At 37.7% G+C, this 17,941-nt stretch overlaps 1 protein-coding gene across 7 annotated transcripts; it reads right to left on the bottom strand.

Annotated features, from left to right (window-relative positions):
- Positions 1-394: 394 nt before the first annotated feature.
- LOC130722975 (uncharacterized) lies at positions 395-13,640 on the bottom strand. 7 transcript variants are annotated; one of them, XM_057573881.1, is made up of 8 exons: positions 13,433-13,634; positions 13,115-13,243; positions 9,789-9,929; positions 9,445-9,577; positions 1,991-5,945; positions 1,466-1,877; positions 1,249-1,367; positions 395-1,132 (listed from the first exon to the last, which is right to left on the bottom strand). In XM_057573881.1, exons 6-8 carry the CDS (start codon positions 1,512-1,514, stop codon positions 623-625), a joined length of 678 nt encoding a protein of 225 aa, XP_057429864.1. In that variant the 5' UTR covers positions 1,515-1,877; positions 1,991-5,945; positions 9,445-9,577; positions 9,789-9,929; positions 13,115-13,243; positions 13,433-13,634; the 3' UTR covers positions 395-622. The 7 variants fall into 7 exon arrangements, with proteins under 7 accessions (XP_057429864.1, XP_057429859.1, XP_057429862.1 ...); XM_057573876.1 differs by lacking the exons at positions 395-1,132; positions 1,249-1,367 and having other exon boundaries at positions 1,529-2,973; positions 3,496-5,945; XM_057573879.1 differs by lacking the exons at positions 395-1,132; positions 1,249-1,367 and having other exon boundaries at positions 1,529-5,945; positions 9,445-9,688.
- Positions 13,641-17,941: the final 4,301 nt, after the last annotated feature.

Genomic DNA, 17,941 nt, shown 5'->3' with positions numbered 1-17,941 from the left:
TCTTGATAGGCAGGATGGACTATCACACGGAAATACCCGCGTGCAAAGCTCGTCTTAGGATTGCTTTTGTAAGGGTCAAGGCGTTTTCTCCCGGGGCGGGATTTCAAAGAGACCCAGCCGTGGGATTGGAGGGACTTGGAGTCAATGTCATAAAAGTAAAAGAAATGAGCGGGTGACGGTTCAAGTTGGATCGCGCCACAAAGCATCTCAAAACCAGTGTTGTCAAATCGCGATCGCGGAAAATCGCGGCGAGGCCAAAATTCGCTATTTCATTTAGCGGATCGCGTCGCGGGCAAATAGCGGTTACCGCATAGCGGTTAAAATAAGTACAATATTATACAAAAAACAGCTCTTATCACAAGCTGTTTGTGCAAATAAAAAGACAAAAGTACTTAGAACAACATAATTTTAACTCAAAGTCTCAAAATAGCATAATTCAAGGCTGCCCAACAGCTCAAAACAGATGACAAAAGTACTTAAAACAACATAATTTTAACGCAAGTCTCAAAACAACATAATTTAAGGCTGCCCAGCAGCTCAAAACAAATAACAAAAATACTTAAAACAACATAATTTAAACTGAAGCCTCAAAACCGTAAAGGTAATGCAACAAAAGTAAATTCTACTCGTTATCCTCTTCCTCCTCCCCATAATTTTCATCATCCACATCATCAGAAAGTGAAACATATCCATTAGCTTCTATTTCAGAGTCCTCCAAATTATTGTCTGAAATCTCTTCTTCTTCATCTTCAATAACAATCGGCTCTTTTCCATTCTTGGAAGCAGTAGCACCTTTCTTCTTCTTAGATGAAGTATCTGCAGCAGTTGGGACCTCTTTTCTCTTTCTAGTTCTTCGCCTAGTGTTAGTACTAGGTTCTCCAATTCCTGAAGCTTTGTAAACAACATCCCAAGTGAGGTCATCATCCGGAAATACCCTATCATTTCCAGCGTCATCTTCATCCTCTTCCATCGTCCCCACTAGCCATTCATTGCTCTCATCAACGTCATCCAAGGAGATAGGGTCCAACTCATCTCTAATATTGTACCTTCTTACTAGTGCTTGATTATACTTGACAAACACCAAGTCCTCAAGTCTCTTATGCTCAAACTTATTTCTTTTCTTTGTATGAATCTATAAAGATGATAAGGTAATAAAATTAAAATCTAAACTAAAATGACAAGTTAAAAGTTAACAACTACAAGAATAAATATTAGCAAATAGTAGAGTTGATTAGTTGAAGAGCTTACTTGCTCAAACACACTCCAATTCTGTTCACACCCTGAAGCACTGCAAGTCAAAATTAAAATCTTTATTGCCAACCTTGTCAAATTTGGTGTTGATTGTCCATACATTCTCCACCATTGAGCTACAAAAGCATAAGTCCAAAATCAAATTATAAGTCAAATGTTATGCAATCCAAATGCATTAACAATTTAACATATAAAGATATTCAATTGTGCTCACCTGGTGCAATTTTGCCCTTTTGTTCAATTGCAAACTTGCTTCCAAACATACCACCACCAGATTTGTAAATTGGTAGCTCGGTGAGTATCTTCTTCCTTAGATCATCAGTAGGTGACAACCTTTCTACACAATCATAGACTCCTTTCTGCACCTCAAAATCATAGTCCAATTCTGAATCATTGTAGTAGTACTCTGGGTTCAGGAAGTGGCCAGCAGCATGCAATAGGCGATGTAGTTGGCTATTCCACCTATTGTCTATGATTTCCCAGATTTTTTCATATTTGCTTTTTTCATCACGAAGGGAAGCTCTGATTGCTTATTTGGCCTTATCCATAGCCTCATAGATATAATCCATAGCGGGTTTCTTCTCATTGTCCGCTAAGCGTAGTACACGTACCAATGGACCCATGACCTTGAGTGTATGGAAAATAAAAGAGGGAAAAATAGTTTCAGATTTGAAAAAAATAGAAAAACAGAAACAGTAAAATGTGAAAAAAAATAGAAAAACAAAAACAGCAAAATTACCTTTAATATAAAACACACACTGTTCCAGAAAGAGTTCATCAAAACGGTTTTTGCGGCTTGCTTGCCTTTTGGCTCGTTGGACAGCTTGTTATTTGTCCAAGTGTGTGACACAAACATCTCCCTCAATTTCCCCTTCTCCTTACGCAATCTTTTCAATGTAAGATATGATGTTTCAAATCTTGTAACAGCAAACCTTACCAATTCTCTTTTATTGGTATAGTACCTCAACAAGCTCAATGTACTAGTGTGACCGTAGATGAAACCAACAAGAGATATGGCTCTTTGAATTGTTTTCTTTATGAGAGGAATCTTTCCAATGTCTTCCAACATTAAATCTATGCAGTGAGCTACACATGGTGTCCAATATAAGTTGGGTCTTTTTTGTTCTAGCATCTTTCCCGCACTCACGTAGTTGCTGCCATTGTCGGTTATAACCTGAACTACATTCTCTTCCCCAATCTCATCAATTATGGAGTCAAGCAGCTCAAATAGTTTCTCACCAGTTTTCACATAATCAGAGGCATCAACCGATTTTAGAAACATTGTTCCAGCTGAACAATTCACCATAAAGTTAATAATTGATCTTTGTTTTCTATCAGTCCATGCATCGGACATAATAGAGCAACCAAATCTTTTACATTGCTCCTTCTGGCCCTTCAACAAATTCTCAGTGTAGTCCACCTCCTTTGTAAGAAGTGGAACCCTTATGCCATGATATGAAAGTGCTTTTAAATGAGGTCTGAAGCTTCCAACAGCCGCAAGCATGTCATGAAAGATTCCCCACAATTCATCTCGAACCTCTTTCGGACCTCAAAGCTCCTTCATTCTTGTAATTCCACCCTTCGTCATTTTACCACAGAAATTGCAAATACAGCGACTGGTATCGTTCGCATCATATGGCTTACAAAATTTCCAGCCAGTGTCAGACCTTTGAGGTGCTGCAAGAACTGGGGTTGAATTGGAACCTTGTGTTGCCATGGTTTCTGAGTTTTCAAAATAAAACAGTACACGTAAGAGATAGGAATACAGGAACAAAAGAAGAATTGGAGGAAGAAAAATTATAGAAAAGAAAAAGAGAAGATGACACAGACTGTTAGAAAAAAAAAAGAGTTGATTAGAAAACCGTTAAACAAGAAGATATTATAAGTTCTGAGAAAAGGAAGAAGAAACATTGAAAAACTGAGCATGAGTTTTGAACAAAAATAAAAGAAAAAGAGAAGATGACTGTTAAAAAAAATAGTAACAGAGAAGAAAACCGTGAAACAGGAAGATATTATAAGTTTACGAGTAAAGGAAGAAGAAACATTGAAAAACAGAGCATGAGTTTTGAAAAAAATAAAAGAAAAAGAGAAGATGACTGTTAAAAAAATAGTAATAGAGAAGAAAACTGTGAAACAGGAAGATATTATAATTTTAAGAGTAAAGGAAGAAGAAACATTGAAAAACAGAGTATAAGTTTTCAACAAAAAACAGAGGATGCGGAAAACAGAGTATGGTCTACTCACCAGAAAGAAGAAACTCTGAGAGGGTTTGCTTGCTACTGTGTTGTAGTCTAGTGAAGTCCAGGTCTCTGAGAACTAGAAAGAATTCGAAGGAGAGGAGAGGAGGAGAATTTGGAATGTCTGTCAATCCTCTCACGTTGAAGCGTTAGTATAGAGAAGTAGTTATTAGGGTAATTAATGGGAGGCCCATTAGTAGAGATATTCCGCATATAAAACCCTAAAAAGTAGCCAAAAAAACGTTTAAAATCCATTAAATCCGATATTTTCGATTCTGGAATAACGCCGCTATGGCGTTCGCGGCCGCGATCACGATTATCGCGATGGCCGCTATGTAGCGGCATAACGATTGCGGTGGTGCTATTTCCCGCTATGCTATAGCGCGTCGTGGCCGCTATAGCCGCTATTTAACAACACTGCTCAAAACACCTTATGAAGGCTCAGGCGTTGGGATGCATCTGGCAAGGAGCGGCGTTGATCTCACTCAACATCCGGCAGAGGAAGGGTGAAAAGGGGAGTATCACCCTAAGCTCTGAAAATAGGTACTTGTAAACATAAAAGAAGTGGGACTTCTTGATGTCCCCATCTGCACGGTGCACCCACGGGCGGTCATCATCTGTACAACCGCCAGCCCGAAGGACATTCGCAAAGGATTTTTCATGAAAGATACCCCTAGTTTTGCCCTCTAAGATGGCAATGGGGTTGTAGGAGTCATAGTTAGAGGTTTAGTCAATTGCATCTTGAGGAGGAGCAGTCTGAACTGAGAGTTGAAGGGATCTAAAGGTCTGGAGCCGGAAGGCCGTAATATCCTCAAGGTCAAGGAGGGGTTCCCTTCGAAAGGAGGGGTCCCATCCGACATTTCAGGCTTCAACTCGCGTTGAGAAGAAGAGGCTGACGAGGTGTGTCAGATGGTTTCATGGGAAGGGGCATCGGATTGTTGTTTGGGTGACATGGCGAGAAGAATGACAGTCACAAGAGCAAGTAAAGGAAAAAAGTGAGAGCAGGTAAACTCACCGGGGAAACAAGCGAAAGGTGGAAGAAGAAGAGTGAGATGCTGAAGTATTGGAACAGTGAGTTCGTCGAGGACGTTTGAGGAATAAAGGTTTAACCGGAGATAAATGGAGAGAAAGTTTGTGAGAGGTTTGTGAAAGGAGCCAAGGGTTGGAGAAACGAGAATTTTATAGGTTTAAAGGGGGAATGAGAAAGGACATGTGGAAAGCTGCAACGATTAATGGGGGAGTGTGCCCCATGACGGGGAAAGAGAGTGGCAGGCAACATGCAGTTATTGCAAGGGGTTGTGGTTGGCTCGAGCGTCATGACATCGTGACATCGTGACGTGAGGTGACGTTTCGAAGATAGCAGTTGTGATTTCAAAGATACGCTGACCTTTCAACTTCGTTGACGTGTCAAAGAACTAGGCGACCAAACTCACCATGATCGCCCTTCATGCATAGGCAACCAAACACCCCTTGACCGTCGCTCGTGGACTTGTGGGCTTGTGAAATTTTACTGTTTCTAACGCCATGTCAGCGATTTAAATATTTTTGCACTAGCGATTTAGTTAGTCATTTTGATCTTTAAAGACACACTTAGCCCTCATGCTTCGTGCTCGGTGTCTTGTGGACTGGGCGAGCCCCTAGGGGCCTACGCCCAGCGGTTACTCGCCAAGTGGCGGTCGCCTAGCCTGAGAATTAGGCCTCCTCCCGCGAGGCCCAACCGGCCCAGCTATGGCAGTTATGATACACTAGGTCTAGCTCTCCTACTATAAATAGGGAGCGGTTACCATTTGTAAGGGACTCTTGGCTCATTTGATCAATACACACTTGAGATTCAGTTATTTTCTCTCTCTTGAGCTGTTATTCTCTCTCTCTCTAGATTCTCTCTTATTGCAATATCTCTACTATAGGTACTATACCCTATCTTAATGTTCAAGGCAAGAACTACGGATAAACAACAAAGTAGAAGAATGTCCAAAACCCATAATTCAAGCTCCTGTTCTGCCCAATTTAAATTTCATGTTTTCAACACCTGATCCAATCACACTACAAAACCCTCGTGTCTCTCCCCAAAAGTATTTCAGCAGGCCTAACCCCCATCAAATTGGATCCTTTGATTATCCAGTTCTGTATGTACCTGCACTAAAAAATATATTGATTAATGTCCCAAGGATAAAACTTGAGCCCCACGTATATGTTCAACTTTCATCTTCTTGGCCAAAGTCTCTTCATGGTTTGCTCCTTGATTTCTTCTCCCTTGCTAAAGTCACTTCATCTAGGATGACATCCTTCGTAGACATAAATTAAAAATTTATAGCCAACTACTCAATCAGTAAGTGTATGCACGGATTGAAGATTGGTCAGGTAACCAAACCCTGCAGGGACCTTCAAACTCATGCCTCTTGGGAAATCTGCCTTAGAAGTTGTTATGGCTCACATCAAAGCTCTTCAGATTGTTGCCTATGAATACAGGAAAGGATATGAAAACTAAAAAAAATAATGGAAGTTAAAAAAAAACATGTTGAATAAGCACTAATATATTATTTGAAATCAAACCATGAGTTTAAGCACAGTTCTGGAAAAGTATAAAGCAAGGGTTAAATTTAGATCAATAGAAACTGTACGGAGATATCTACATCTTTATCAATCATGCATAAAACAAAATTTATCAAGTGGTGGCATTGTAGGTGAACAAATTGAACCATTCAGGTTGTGTGAAGACCCACAAAAGCATAAAACTAAAGGTAATAACATGAACAAATGACCATTGATCATGAATAGTTAAAGACAAATAACCTTTAAACTTCAGGCCTTAAAAACCATAAATGAACACCACTTCTTGGAAAAATATATTATTCCATACCATAAGGTAAGAGAACATAGATGCATCAGTTATTCTCTAGAACAATTTCACTATGTTGTCATCTCATATATTGTACAAAACACAGTAGCCTGCATGTGAGAAGCAGTCTTATATGGTACATGTTAGCACTTTGCAGACCCGATACTATGTAGGTGAATCAGTGAATCCCAAGAATGAATTAAAAAACATCTTTCACTATTGAGATAGAAAAGCAAAATAAAAATGATTATAGCAATCAGAGAAAAAAGGGAGCAAAGACAGGAACTAAGGGAGAAAAGACAGGAACTGAACTAAATATGGATTTATACATGGCCATTCAATTAATTGATTCCAGGATGTTAAGTTCCTTGTTAATTTCAAAAACTCAACTCTCCTGATGCAAGATTCTGGGGAACTGATTGCGTAACATTTGTTTGTAAAAATATCATGTTTTCTATGCTGATTAAATATATGATCCTATTGTGAGCATAATTTAGACAAAGCAAAAAACTGCATCAAATTATATTGATATATATATGTAGTCTTCTTTGCCTTTTGGCCCCAAGAGAAGTAAACTTAGCTTTACCCTGGATGTGAATGACATATCCAATTTTGTTGTGGAATTTATGGGGGCAATCAGATTTCAAACCTTAAATACTTGATAAAAAACAGATGGTGAGATAATTAATTTCGACTATAATGCATTGCTTTTATTGTAAACAGGGTTACGTGAGGACCTAAATACAGGAAAAATATATGCAAACCAGATCCTAAACCGAATAAAATGATATGAGAACAAAGTTGCTATAAAAGTGAAAATACTAACTCATGGAATACAGGGCATATGATCAAGATGATGGCAAACAGATTGATAATTCCTTGAGAAGCTCATTTTATAAAAGCTTGATATCATCTTCTAATACTACCACACTTGACCTATCATAAATCAAACTATCATCTTACTATTTTGCAACATTACACATCCTAAACCTTGAAAACACGAGAAGCTTATTGCTATGTGGTATATGTAGCCAAAATCTCCAATAAATCCATAATTAATACCGATCCCCTACATCCCCGCCCCCTACACCTCCCCACTTCCACTCCCCGCCCCCTGGCCTAATCTACCCTGCCCCTGACCTCCTCTACCCTTCCCCGCACTTGGCCTACTCTACCCTGCCCTACTACACCCTCTACCCTTGCATCCACTCCCCGCCCCACCTCCCACTCCCAGTCCCTGACCCTCTACCCTACATCTTCCCTCACCCTAAACCATCCTTGTCCCCTCCCTCTACCCACTTCCACTCCCCGCCCCCTGGCCTAATCTACCCTGCCCCCTGCCCCTGACCTCCTCTACCCCTCCCTGCACTTGGCCTACTCTACCCTGCCCTACTACACCCTCTACCCCTGCATCCACTCCCCGCCCCACCTCCCACTCCCAGCCCCAGACCCTCTACCCTACATCTTCCCTCACCCTAAACCATCCTTGTCCCCTCCCTCTACCCTACCCTTCCTACCCTCTAGCCTCCCCCGACCCTACACTCTACCCTGCCCTAAACCCTCCCCGGACCCTCCTTAATACCCCCCCCCCTCTACCCCCACTTATTCCTACCCCAACCCCTACCCCCGCCTCCCATAACCCTCCAACCCCTTATATCCTCTGCCCTGACCCTCCACCCCTCCTATCCTCCCTGCTCCCCACCTTGCCCTCCTACCCCCTCTACCCCTACATCCCCGCCCCCTACACCTCCCACTCCCCGCCCACGCCTACTCTACCCTGCCCCTGGCCTCCCCCTACCCCTGCCTCCCATGACCCTCCAACCCCTCATATCCTCTACCCTGACCCTCCACCCCTCCTATCCTCCCCGCTCCCCACCTTGCCCTCCTTCCCCCTCTACCCCTACATCCCCTCCCCCTACACCTCCCACTCCCCGCCTCTGCCTACTCTACCCTGCCCCTGGCCTCCCCCGACCCTCCTACATACCCCCCTACCCCCACTTATTCCTACCCCAACCCCCTACCCCCGCCTCCCATGACCCTCCAACCCCTCCTATCCTCCACGCTCCCCACCCCTGTCCTACTCTACCCTGCCCCTGGCCTCCCCTACCCTGTCCTCTTACACCCTGTACCCCTACATCCCCACCCCTTGAGCAAGTTATGAAACGAAAAAGGTAATCAATTATCCTGTTATATAGGGGTGGAAATAGGCCGAGCCGAGCCAAGCTTTGCGTGGCCTAGGCCTGGCCTGCATTATCTTTTCGTGGCCCAAGTCTGGCTATCAATAGGCCAAATTTTGTGGCTTGACCTGGCCTTTTCTAAGGTCTGGCCTGACCTACAAGCCTGCTTAAAAGCCTATTTAACAGACAATTTTATCAAAAGAATAGGCTGGCGGGCTAATAAGCCTTTTATATATCATTGCACTTTCTTTTCAAATAAAAAAACCTGTATCATTGCATTTCAAAAACTAAATCTGTATCATTGAATATGTCTGGAACATTTCTAATCTAGGTTAAGGTAGGGACTTTGGATTTTCTTTTATACTAAAGACTACATCAGTTTTAAAAAATCAAATAATATATTATTATATTATATTTATTTATATTATTAATAAAAATAATATATAAATAGGCCGGCCTGTTAGGCCAAATAGGCTTTCTTAATAGTTTGGGCCTGCCTTTTTAGTTAAACAAGCTTTTAAAAAAGCCTAAGCCTGGCCTTTTTAATAAACGAGCCGAGCTGAGCTGAGCCTCTAACGAGCCAAGCCATAGGCCCCTGGCGAGCCGCCTGACCTATTTCCACCCCTACTGTTATATATCCATAACAAATACAAAAGCGAGACAAGATTATTTTTATTAGCAATTAATTATTAATTGATTGAGCACATGAGAGGGAAAAAAACAGTGTTTGCAAATACTCTATAGATGCAACAAAAACAAAAGAATTACTCTAGAAAAGTTACTCTCTTATGCACCAGACCCATCATTGACTCGATTTTTGAAGCTTTAACGTTAATGGGGTGGTCCAGAATTCACCCACAAATGATGCGAGACCAATGAGATGCCAAAACAAATAGAAGAAAGAAAAAATCAAAAAACAACATAATGAAAATGAGAAAACCTTGTGGCATCTATCTCTGATGATTGAGGAAACGTAGCTCTGTCTATCTTGTTTCCGTTTCTTGCATGCAGCACTCAGAATCCACAGAACAGAGACACGCCTTGGTGTTGTGGAAGGTTGGTTTGTCTTGGACCTTCAAGAAAAGGGAACCCGTGATTAGCAGTTATAGGAATAGTACCAATTTCGCAAAAGTGCAGAAGGGAAGAAGGTGTTGCCAAAACGCTTAATCAAGATCGTTCATCATCTTCATCCAATTGTAGAGAAGAAATGAGCAAAATGCAGAGGTCACATGTTTTTATGATATGAACGAAGGAAAAGAAAGATTCACAACAAAATTAACGAACCTTTTTCACCACCGAAAAGAAAGAACCTCCTCGGACTGCGATACCGCCGAAAAACCATCGCTTCTCCTGCTCCTTTCTCTCTCGCGATTCACCGTCACGCTCCCTCTCCCTCTCTCTCTCTCTCTCTCTCTCTCGCTCGCTCTGATAGAATGAATAGAATGAAAATGAAAATTAAAAGGGGAGAAACTAGCTTTATTTATAGGAGAGATTTATTATGATCCTCTAAAAACTTGTGCAAGGTTACACATTTGCTTTTTGACCTGCAGTAATAGGTTTAGCGGGTTTAAAAAAAAATAAAAAAACATATATATATATATATTAGTAAATTAGTTAATAAAGGATTAGGTTAATTAGTGAATAAATTAATTTCTAATCCCTACCCTTCATCTTATCTTCACCGTAATCAACTTATCTTCAACCTCATCCATCATTCTTCATCTTTCAACCACAACCTAAACCCAGATTTTTCAAAACTCATTTGAAAATGACAATAGAAACCAAAATCTGAGAACAAAAAATAGCAACAAAGCTCTCTATGTCCATAATATGAGTTTTGTGCGGTTGAAAGAGGTGGTGGTTGTGATTGATTTGGGATCAAAAAAAATATTTATTCAATCAAAGCTAAGTGTTACAGAAGAATCATCACCATGGGATGCAACCGAAAAGACAATATTAGCAATTAAAAGCAATCATCATCGTATATCCATGAAGTTTGAATCTGTACGCCTCACTTGATCAAAATTAGAACCGGTTAGAGATAGAAAACTGCAATTCAAGAGTAAGGAGATCTCTTTCTCATCAACCCACGAAGCAAAAAACCCAGATCTAACCCCAGCAATCCATCCCCACCTGCAACCGAAACCGAGAACCCAGATCCACAACTTCAACTTCAACTCCAGAAAATTTCAAATGCAAAAAATCCAGAAACATGGCTTTGAGTTTCTCCTCTTCTGCTATAGTCGTCACCTCCTCCTCCTCTCCCATGGCTACGCCGCCGCCACCATCTCCTTCTCTTCCCTGAACCCGCGCCATCTCCTTTCCTCACCCAGAATCACGCACCACCAACTCCTCTCTCTCTCTCCCTGATCATGAGGAGGTTGTCAACGAGACATGGAAGTTTCGCGAAGGTGGTAGATGGGTCGATCTGTGGTGGGGGTTCGGGACGGTGAAGGAGGCAGATCACGAGTTCCGATCCGCTGCTCCTCTCTCGCGCCGCCACAAGCTCTAGATCTGAAGAAGAATTCCCAGATCTGGTTCGATCTTGCTAGGTTGAAGTGTGGTGCGGTGGAGTTCGAAGAAACGGCTCTGGAATTGGTTGAGGATGGTGATGGTGGTCCGTGATTTTGAACGGAGGAGAGGAGTGGTGGCCGGCGGTGCACCACCATCACCATACCCAGATCTGAAAACTCATTTTTTTGTTTCATTCTTCAATATTCCTGTGTGATGAGGAGGGGAGGAAGATGGAAAAGATTTGGGGTTGAGTTTCAGATCTGGGGTGAGGTTCTGAAATATGGGTTGAAGAAAATTATGTGAAGAAGATGAGTGATGAAGATGATAAGATTAAGAATAAGTGTTTTTTTTTTGTACACATTAAGGATAAATGTTTGGTTAAGAAAATATGATTTTTGGATTTTTTTTTAAAAACCTATTATAGTAGGTCAAAATGGTTTGGTGTAACTTTACACAAGTTTTTAGATGACCATAATAAATTTTTCCTTATTTATAAACTATTTTTTGACCGTTAAAACTCTAAACTAGCTCTATTTTTTCTCAAAGTCCATAGATTAGGAGCACAAATCCAAAAAACTTTATAATACTACACTTGAGAAAAAGTTTGATGCACCGACGGTGTAAAGTTTTTTTACACCGTCAACCAATCAGATTTCAAAGATATGCCACGTCAATTAATGAAATTAAATGAAATGAGAGTCGATTTCATAACGGTTTTTAAAATAGTAAACTCAAACAATATCGCTCATGTAGATGTTATAATTTTATGGGTTTGGTCTTCTATTGATTGTAAATTTTTATTTAATAAAATAGTTTGAATGAATAACTTGATATTTCCTCTGGAAGCACATGAAATTATTTGATCAATTATGAGTTTGGGAATCACTATGTGCAAATTTATATTTATTAGACTTAAACTTAATTGGTAAGTGTGCTGAATTATGATGTAAGGTTAAGTAAGTGACCGAGACACATGATGGATGGACACTAAAGTTGTTATTATATTATATATAGGATCAAGATATTCTACTCTTCTTCTTCTTCTCCTATGTAACTTATCCCTTGATGGGAAGAATGTGCAACTAGAGTTCAAGATAAATGAGGTGATCTTAACCATTAATATAATATAATTGTAACTCTAGTTTTCATCCATATGGCCCTAGATCACTTACTTGACCCGACATCATAATCCAACACACTTACCAATTGAGCTTAGACCTAATAAATATAAATATGTACATGGTGATTCTCAAACCCACAATAAATCAAATCATTTCATGGGCTTTTAGAAAAAGTATCAAGTTATCAATTTAAACTGCTTTATTGAATCAAAATCTATAATTAATAGAAACTCATACCGACAAAATTATACCAGTCTCCCACTTGGATGATATTGATTGTGTTTTATTATTTTATAAATGACTCTCAGATTGAACAATTTTGTGGCCACTATGTAACTAAATAACAATCACCACCAAAACGTGGTCAAAAACTTAATAAAGTAAACTAAGGGTTGTGAGTGACCGAAGATAAATCATTAAGAGTCTAGTTCACTAATGACCATATAACTAACAATCTTATTAGCATGATCACAAGCATACTATTTGATAATTTGCATGCTCTACTAAGTATATATTCACATTGTGTCTTTCAAGAAAACACAACCAATATCCACAATGAGATCACAAACATGTCTTACAATTCACATGAAACGCCATTTTCATATAAGAAACAACCACCTTTCAAAAGAAACAACAATGCTTTCTAAAGAAAACATCACCATTTCATCAATTAGATAATAAGCATGTTTCATACGAAACACAGTTCCCTCAAAGAAACTAATTGATCATCTTTTCTTGGAAGATCAATTTTTTCCAAGAAAACGTCACTATCTCAAGATATATTAACTATACTAAAATAATATGATTAACATGACAATATAATCTCCATCTCAACACCTGATACCCAAAAAAAATCCAAACGTTCTGGATCACGGATGCGGAAACATTATTTCATTTAGCATTTTTTTCTTTCAAAGTTTAAATGATTCAACAAATTAATCGTAGCATTAAAAATACACATGTAACCACATTTACCTTTCAGGGTACGATGTCATAGAATTGAAACTCGCTTCCAAACTGAAAATGAACAATTGCTGAGTGAAGGACGCAAATTCCTCGCCCAAAACATCGTTGAATTCCGATCACAATTTCATATAACACAATCTGCAAATATAATCATAAGAATTTAATTATTATTTATATATATATATATATATATATATATTTATAAACCCTAAAATCACAAATGTTAGAAAGTTTATAAATTAATATTTTAGAGTTCTAGTATAACATTCTCTAATATTAAGTCATAATAGGATTGAAACACCAATAAAATTAGTATAAATTGTGCACCTTTTGATGACACAATGAAAATTGTAATAGCTTTAAGAATCCACCAGCAACAACATATCATGCACAAGTGTGCACTCTAGGATCAAGATCTTTATCTCCTTCCTCCTCTATATATCATACACAAATCTGCATTCTAGAATCAACATCTTCATCTCCCTCCCCCTTTATATAACTGAGTTTTGTATGGAAAGAATGCGCAGCCAGAGTTTCATATGTTATGGGAGAGAGGATCTGACCATATATATATAGTGATAGACTAATTGTAACCCTAGTTTCATCTATTGTAGCCCAATAAATCCACAATGGATTCCTAAGCCCATAATATTAACAATTAAGTTTAAGCCCAATACATAGTGATTCCTAAGCCTATAAACATCCAGAAAAATTATTGGATTTTTTAAATAAAAAACTGTTTTTCCATAATTTATGTTGAAAGACATGCTAGGGGTATATATGTAAATAGTTTTATAATTTTGTTTTGTTTGTGATGTATTTACCAAACACATTGCACATAACATTATTTTCTCGTTTCATCTTGTACCGTTACGTTCCATCTTGTTATGTCATGTTCCGTTTAGATTCCAAACACTACCTCAATTTGTTTTATGATTAAAATATAATTCATTATCTCTACATGAATAGTTTAAATCCTTTTTGACATTTTGAACTCACAAAAATAATATCAAGCAACTTAGAGAAGAAATGGTATTAGCTCACTCAATGATAGTTTTTTTTTTTCATTCATAAGTTTCAAATAGTTTAAAGAATCACTAACAGCATGTATCTAATTCTTTTTTTTTTTCATAATCAGATTTCCTCACAACTTATTTTGCATGTAGAATCCAATGTTCCAAACAAGTTACAACTCAACTGAGTATTAAATTGGTTTATTTTTTCTTTCATAAAATATAGTTTTTAAGCAAATAATATGGTTGATAGAAGCGGGGTGGGGGTCGTTCTTACCTTGCTTCTGTGATTAGTGAGGCTCATGCTATGTCGTGTTGTTTTGATTTCCTTGATTTAAGCTTTGTTTGTCTAGTGGTAATGGTATAGCTGACTTTTAATTTTAGTTCGTAATGCTTTTACTTTTGGCCATTGTGACTAGGTGGAGATGTTCCACCAGCCGTTATAGATTTTGTTCTTCGTGATTTGGTGAACTCGGTTTCTTTGGTTTAGTTTTAATAATATGAGCAGTTTCAAAAAAAAAATGTAATGAATAATGATATGCCACTTGTGTACAAAATGTTGCAGAAGTATGAGTAAACTTTATCTTGTATAAGTGAATATACATAGTGGTTCAACATTTCATTCCTTAATTAAGCAAATAAGTTCGATAGATAGATACTTTACTCCGATGAATAAAAAAATCAAAGGTTAACCATCATATTAGTCATTGTCTTTGTCTCGTTGTCTGAATTAGGTCCTTTCCCGGAAAAATTATTGAAAAAACTCTTCATCTTTGTAAATCGTTCGGAGCAGGTCCTCGCCGGAGCCTGGAGCTCTGGCGAATGATGAATGAGAGCGCTGACTAGACTAAGTGAGCTGACATAGATTTCATAAAAATTAAAAAAAATTACATGTCAGATTTATTAATTTTAAAAAGTGTAATCAATTAATTAGATTCAAAAATATGTGTTATTGATTTTTTGTTTATGTTTTTTTGCCTTTAATATTTGAATTAATTTAAGTAAAATAATTTATATTATTTAGAGAAAATATAACTTAAAAAAAGTGTAATCAATTAATTAGATTATTATTTGCAGCCTGATTTAATTATTTTTAAGAATTATGTTTTTCTTATATGTATGGTTTCAAAATTTTAAGTAAAAGAAATATATTATTTCGTGAAAATATAAGTAAAAAAAGTGCAATCAATTAGTTATATTATTAGGGTTTTTTGATTAAATAATGGGTATATATTTCCTATTTTAATTTTTTTTAAATATAATCAATTAATTAGATTCTGAAAAATGTGTATTTCGAACCCTGACCCTTCACCCTGCAAATCCCTTCATTCCCTTAGCTCACCAAGTGAGCTACCCATCGATCTACTGGCACGCCATCGATCCAGCATCCTACTACAATAGATCCTTTCCTTTTCTTCTTTCTCCTTGGGTGCTAAAGGAACACATGGTCGCATCAAGAAATTCTCACCTTTCTTTGAGACTCTACTTCTCTTTCTCTGCCATGGACAAGATCTGACCTTTCTTCGACGACGACAATAATGGCAACTCTAATGAGGAAAGTGAATCGCTCCAATAGGGCTTTGGAACAAAGTTTGAAGCTTTACAAAATAAATAACGTTGAAATGACAAAAGTTTTTCACAAACCTTTATGAAACCTTGTTCGAAGAGCACTACCGACTATGATGACGGTGGTGGTGGTGCCACCAGCGGCTGAATCCCCATTTCAATGATCTTCATGGCTTAAAAAGGGCGATTTTCTGATGGCAATCTTGGGTTTCATCTCCCAAACCCATATCTACAACCAAGCAAGATGAACTAGGCCCGAGCCAAGGAGAAGCGCTAAGGATGCCCACAGGGAATGGCAGCGGTCAAAGAGATTTTCCATAGATCTTCATCGTTTTCGGCGAGTGTTGGTCATTCGAGGAATACATTGTACCATGAAGTTGTTCTGGTTGTCAAAATGCTCCAAATAACAACATACATAGATACCGTTGAGGGCATCCACATCCCTCAACGTTGGAGAGACGGTGGCAGGGAGGAGGGGCAGAGTGGGAGAGCCTGGGGAGGGAAGAGTAAAGACTAAAATATCCTTGGTTCACCGATTATTTTAAAAAATATTAATATTCGTCTCACATTTTATGGAAAATATTGTTTTTAATGTTGTTTCAAGAGTGAATTATTATAAAAAAAATACTTGTTAACCACACAAAAAAGTGAGTGAAAAGGTGAGCAGTAATTGTCATTTGTAGAAGTCTTCCAAATGTAAGCTTCATGGAAGCAAGTAGCAAGACAAATTAAATTCGCTAGACTTTACTTGCAACTCTTCAAGTTGTCTAGAAGTTCATTAAATTCATGACACTGACATCTTAAAAACCATTTACGTTTATAATACCATGCGTAATTATACAATCCTAGGCCTTGTCCCACTTGAAAGGGAGATGAAGATGACGATGTTAACCACGAAAAAAAGGATAAATAAGACCAATGATGTAAGGCATAAGCCTATACAATACAAAACATGCAAGAACATGATATAAATATGACGTAACCTGTCTACAAAATGTGTTAATCATAAAAACACATATATACTTGGGAAAGAACTCCCAAGTAAAGAGAATTTATAAAAAAAAAAAGGTTAGTTTTGTCATTTACTTATTTACCCTTCGATGTATATACAGCTTTTTATATGGAATTTGTAATTAGCTTTTACACAAAATACTTACATACTAACATTGCTGTACCCCATGATAAAATTAACACAAATACTGGTAGAAAGTTCAAGTTAATAACTTTAGTAACTAGGCAACTAAGTACAAACATCACATTACATACCATAATAAAACAGAGTAACACAACTTCTAGCTTGCAGTGAGCTAAGTTAGGATTGACATTAAGGGCCCGTTTGGTGGTCAGGATAGGATATGATAGGATATGATATGTGAACAGGATAAGAACAGGATATGATAAGAGCAGGATAGACTCTTATCATATCCTGTGTTTGAGATGCACATGATAAGGACAGGATATGATAAGGAAAAAAGTATCAGATTTATATTTGAATAAAATATATATTTAAAAATTATTCATTCTATTAAATTTAATTTCTTTACATTTTCATGAATAGTCTATATTTTAAAATAAATACAATTAATTTAAATTTTATTAATTAGCCTATTTTATTGTTTTGAAGATACATATATTTTAAATAAAATTATACAGTTAACCAATTGGTTTTCATTTAGTCGTGACACGTGATAATTAACAATAAAAATTAACTAAATTAAGAATATTATTATTTCAAAAGTACTTTATATTTAAATAATTTAAATATAAATTACTTTTGAAATTAAGAATAATTTATAAGTAGTTTTAAATAATAGGAGATGAAAATAGAAAATTAATCTATTACTATTAAAAAATCAATATTTGTAATTAATGGTTTTCACTTAGTTGTGACACGTGATAAACAGTAAAAATCAACCAAATTAAAAATATTATTATTTCAAAAATAATTTATATTTAAATTAGGCTTAAATACTCTAGGGGTCCCTGAAATTGTACCCTGTATCAAAATAAGTCCCTGAAAATTTTTTTTCCGATTTCGGATCCCTGGAATTGTTTTTTTAATCAGAATAAGTCCCTACGCCGGAGAAGACGGTGGTTGACGACGGCGGTCATGGCGGCGCTACGACCAGGGTGTTGGGCCGGCTTCGTCTCGTCCTCAGGAACTCAGTGGTGGTGGTCTCGTGGGTTGGGTCGTCACAGTTGAAGAGAAAAGGTCAGTCGCAAGTTGATTTCTTCTCGCCGGAATTTATGGAGCTTC

Source organism: Lotus japonicus, chromosome 6 (assembly GCF_012489685.1).
Source record: "Lotus japonicus ecotype B-129 chromosome 6, LjGifu_v1.2".
Taxonomy (NCBI): domain Eukaryota; kingdom Viridiplantae; phylum Streptophyta; class Magnoliopsida; order Fabales; family Fabaceae; genus Lotus; species Lotus japonicus.
The sequence above is the reverse complement of the archived record's forward strand: the minus strand, read 5'-3'. Positions and strand labels throughout refer to the sequence as shown.

Coding starts and splice junctions, on each gene's coding strand:
- LOC130722975 (XM_057573880.1), bottom strand. CDS start 2,755: ATGCTTGCGGCTGTTGGAAGCTTCAGACCTCATTTAAAAGCACTTTCA.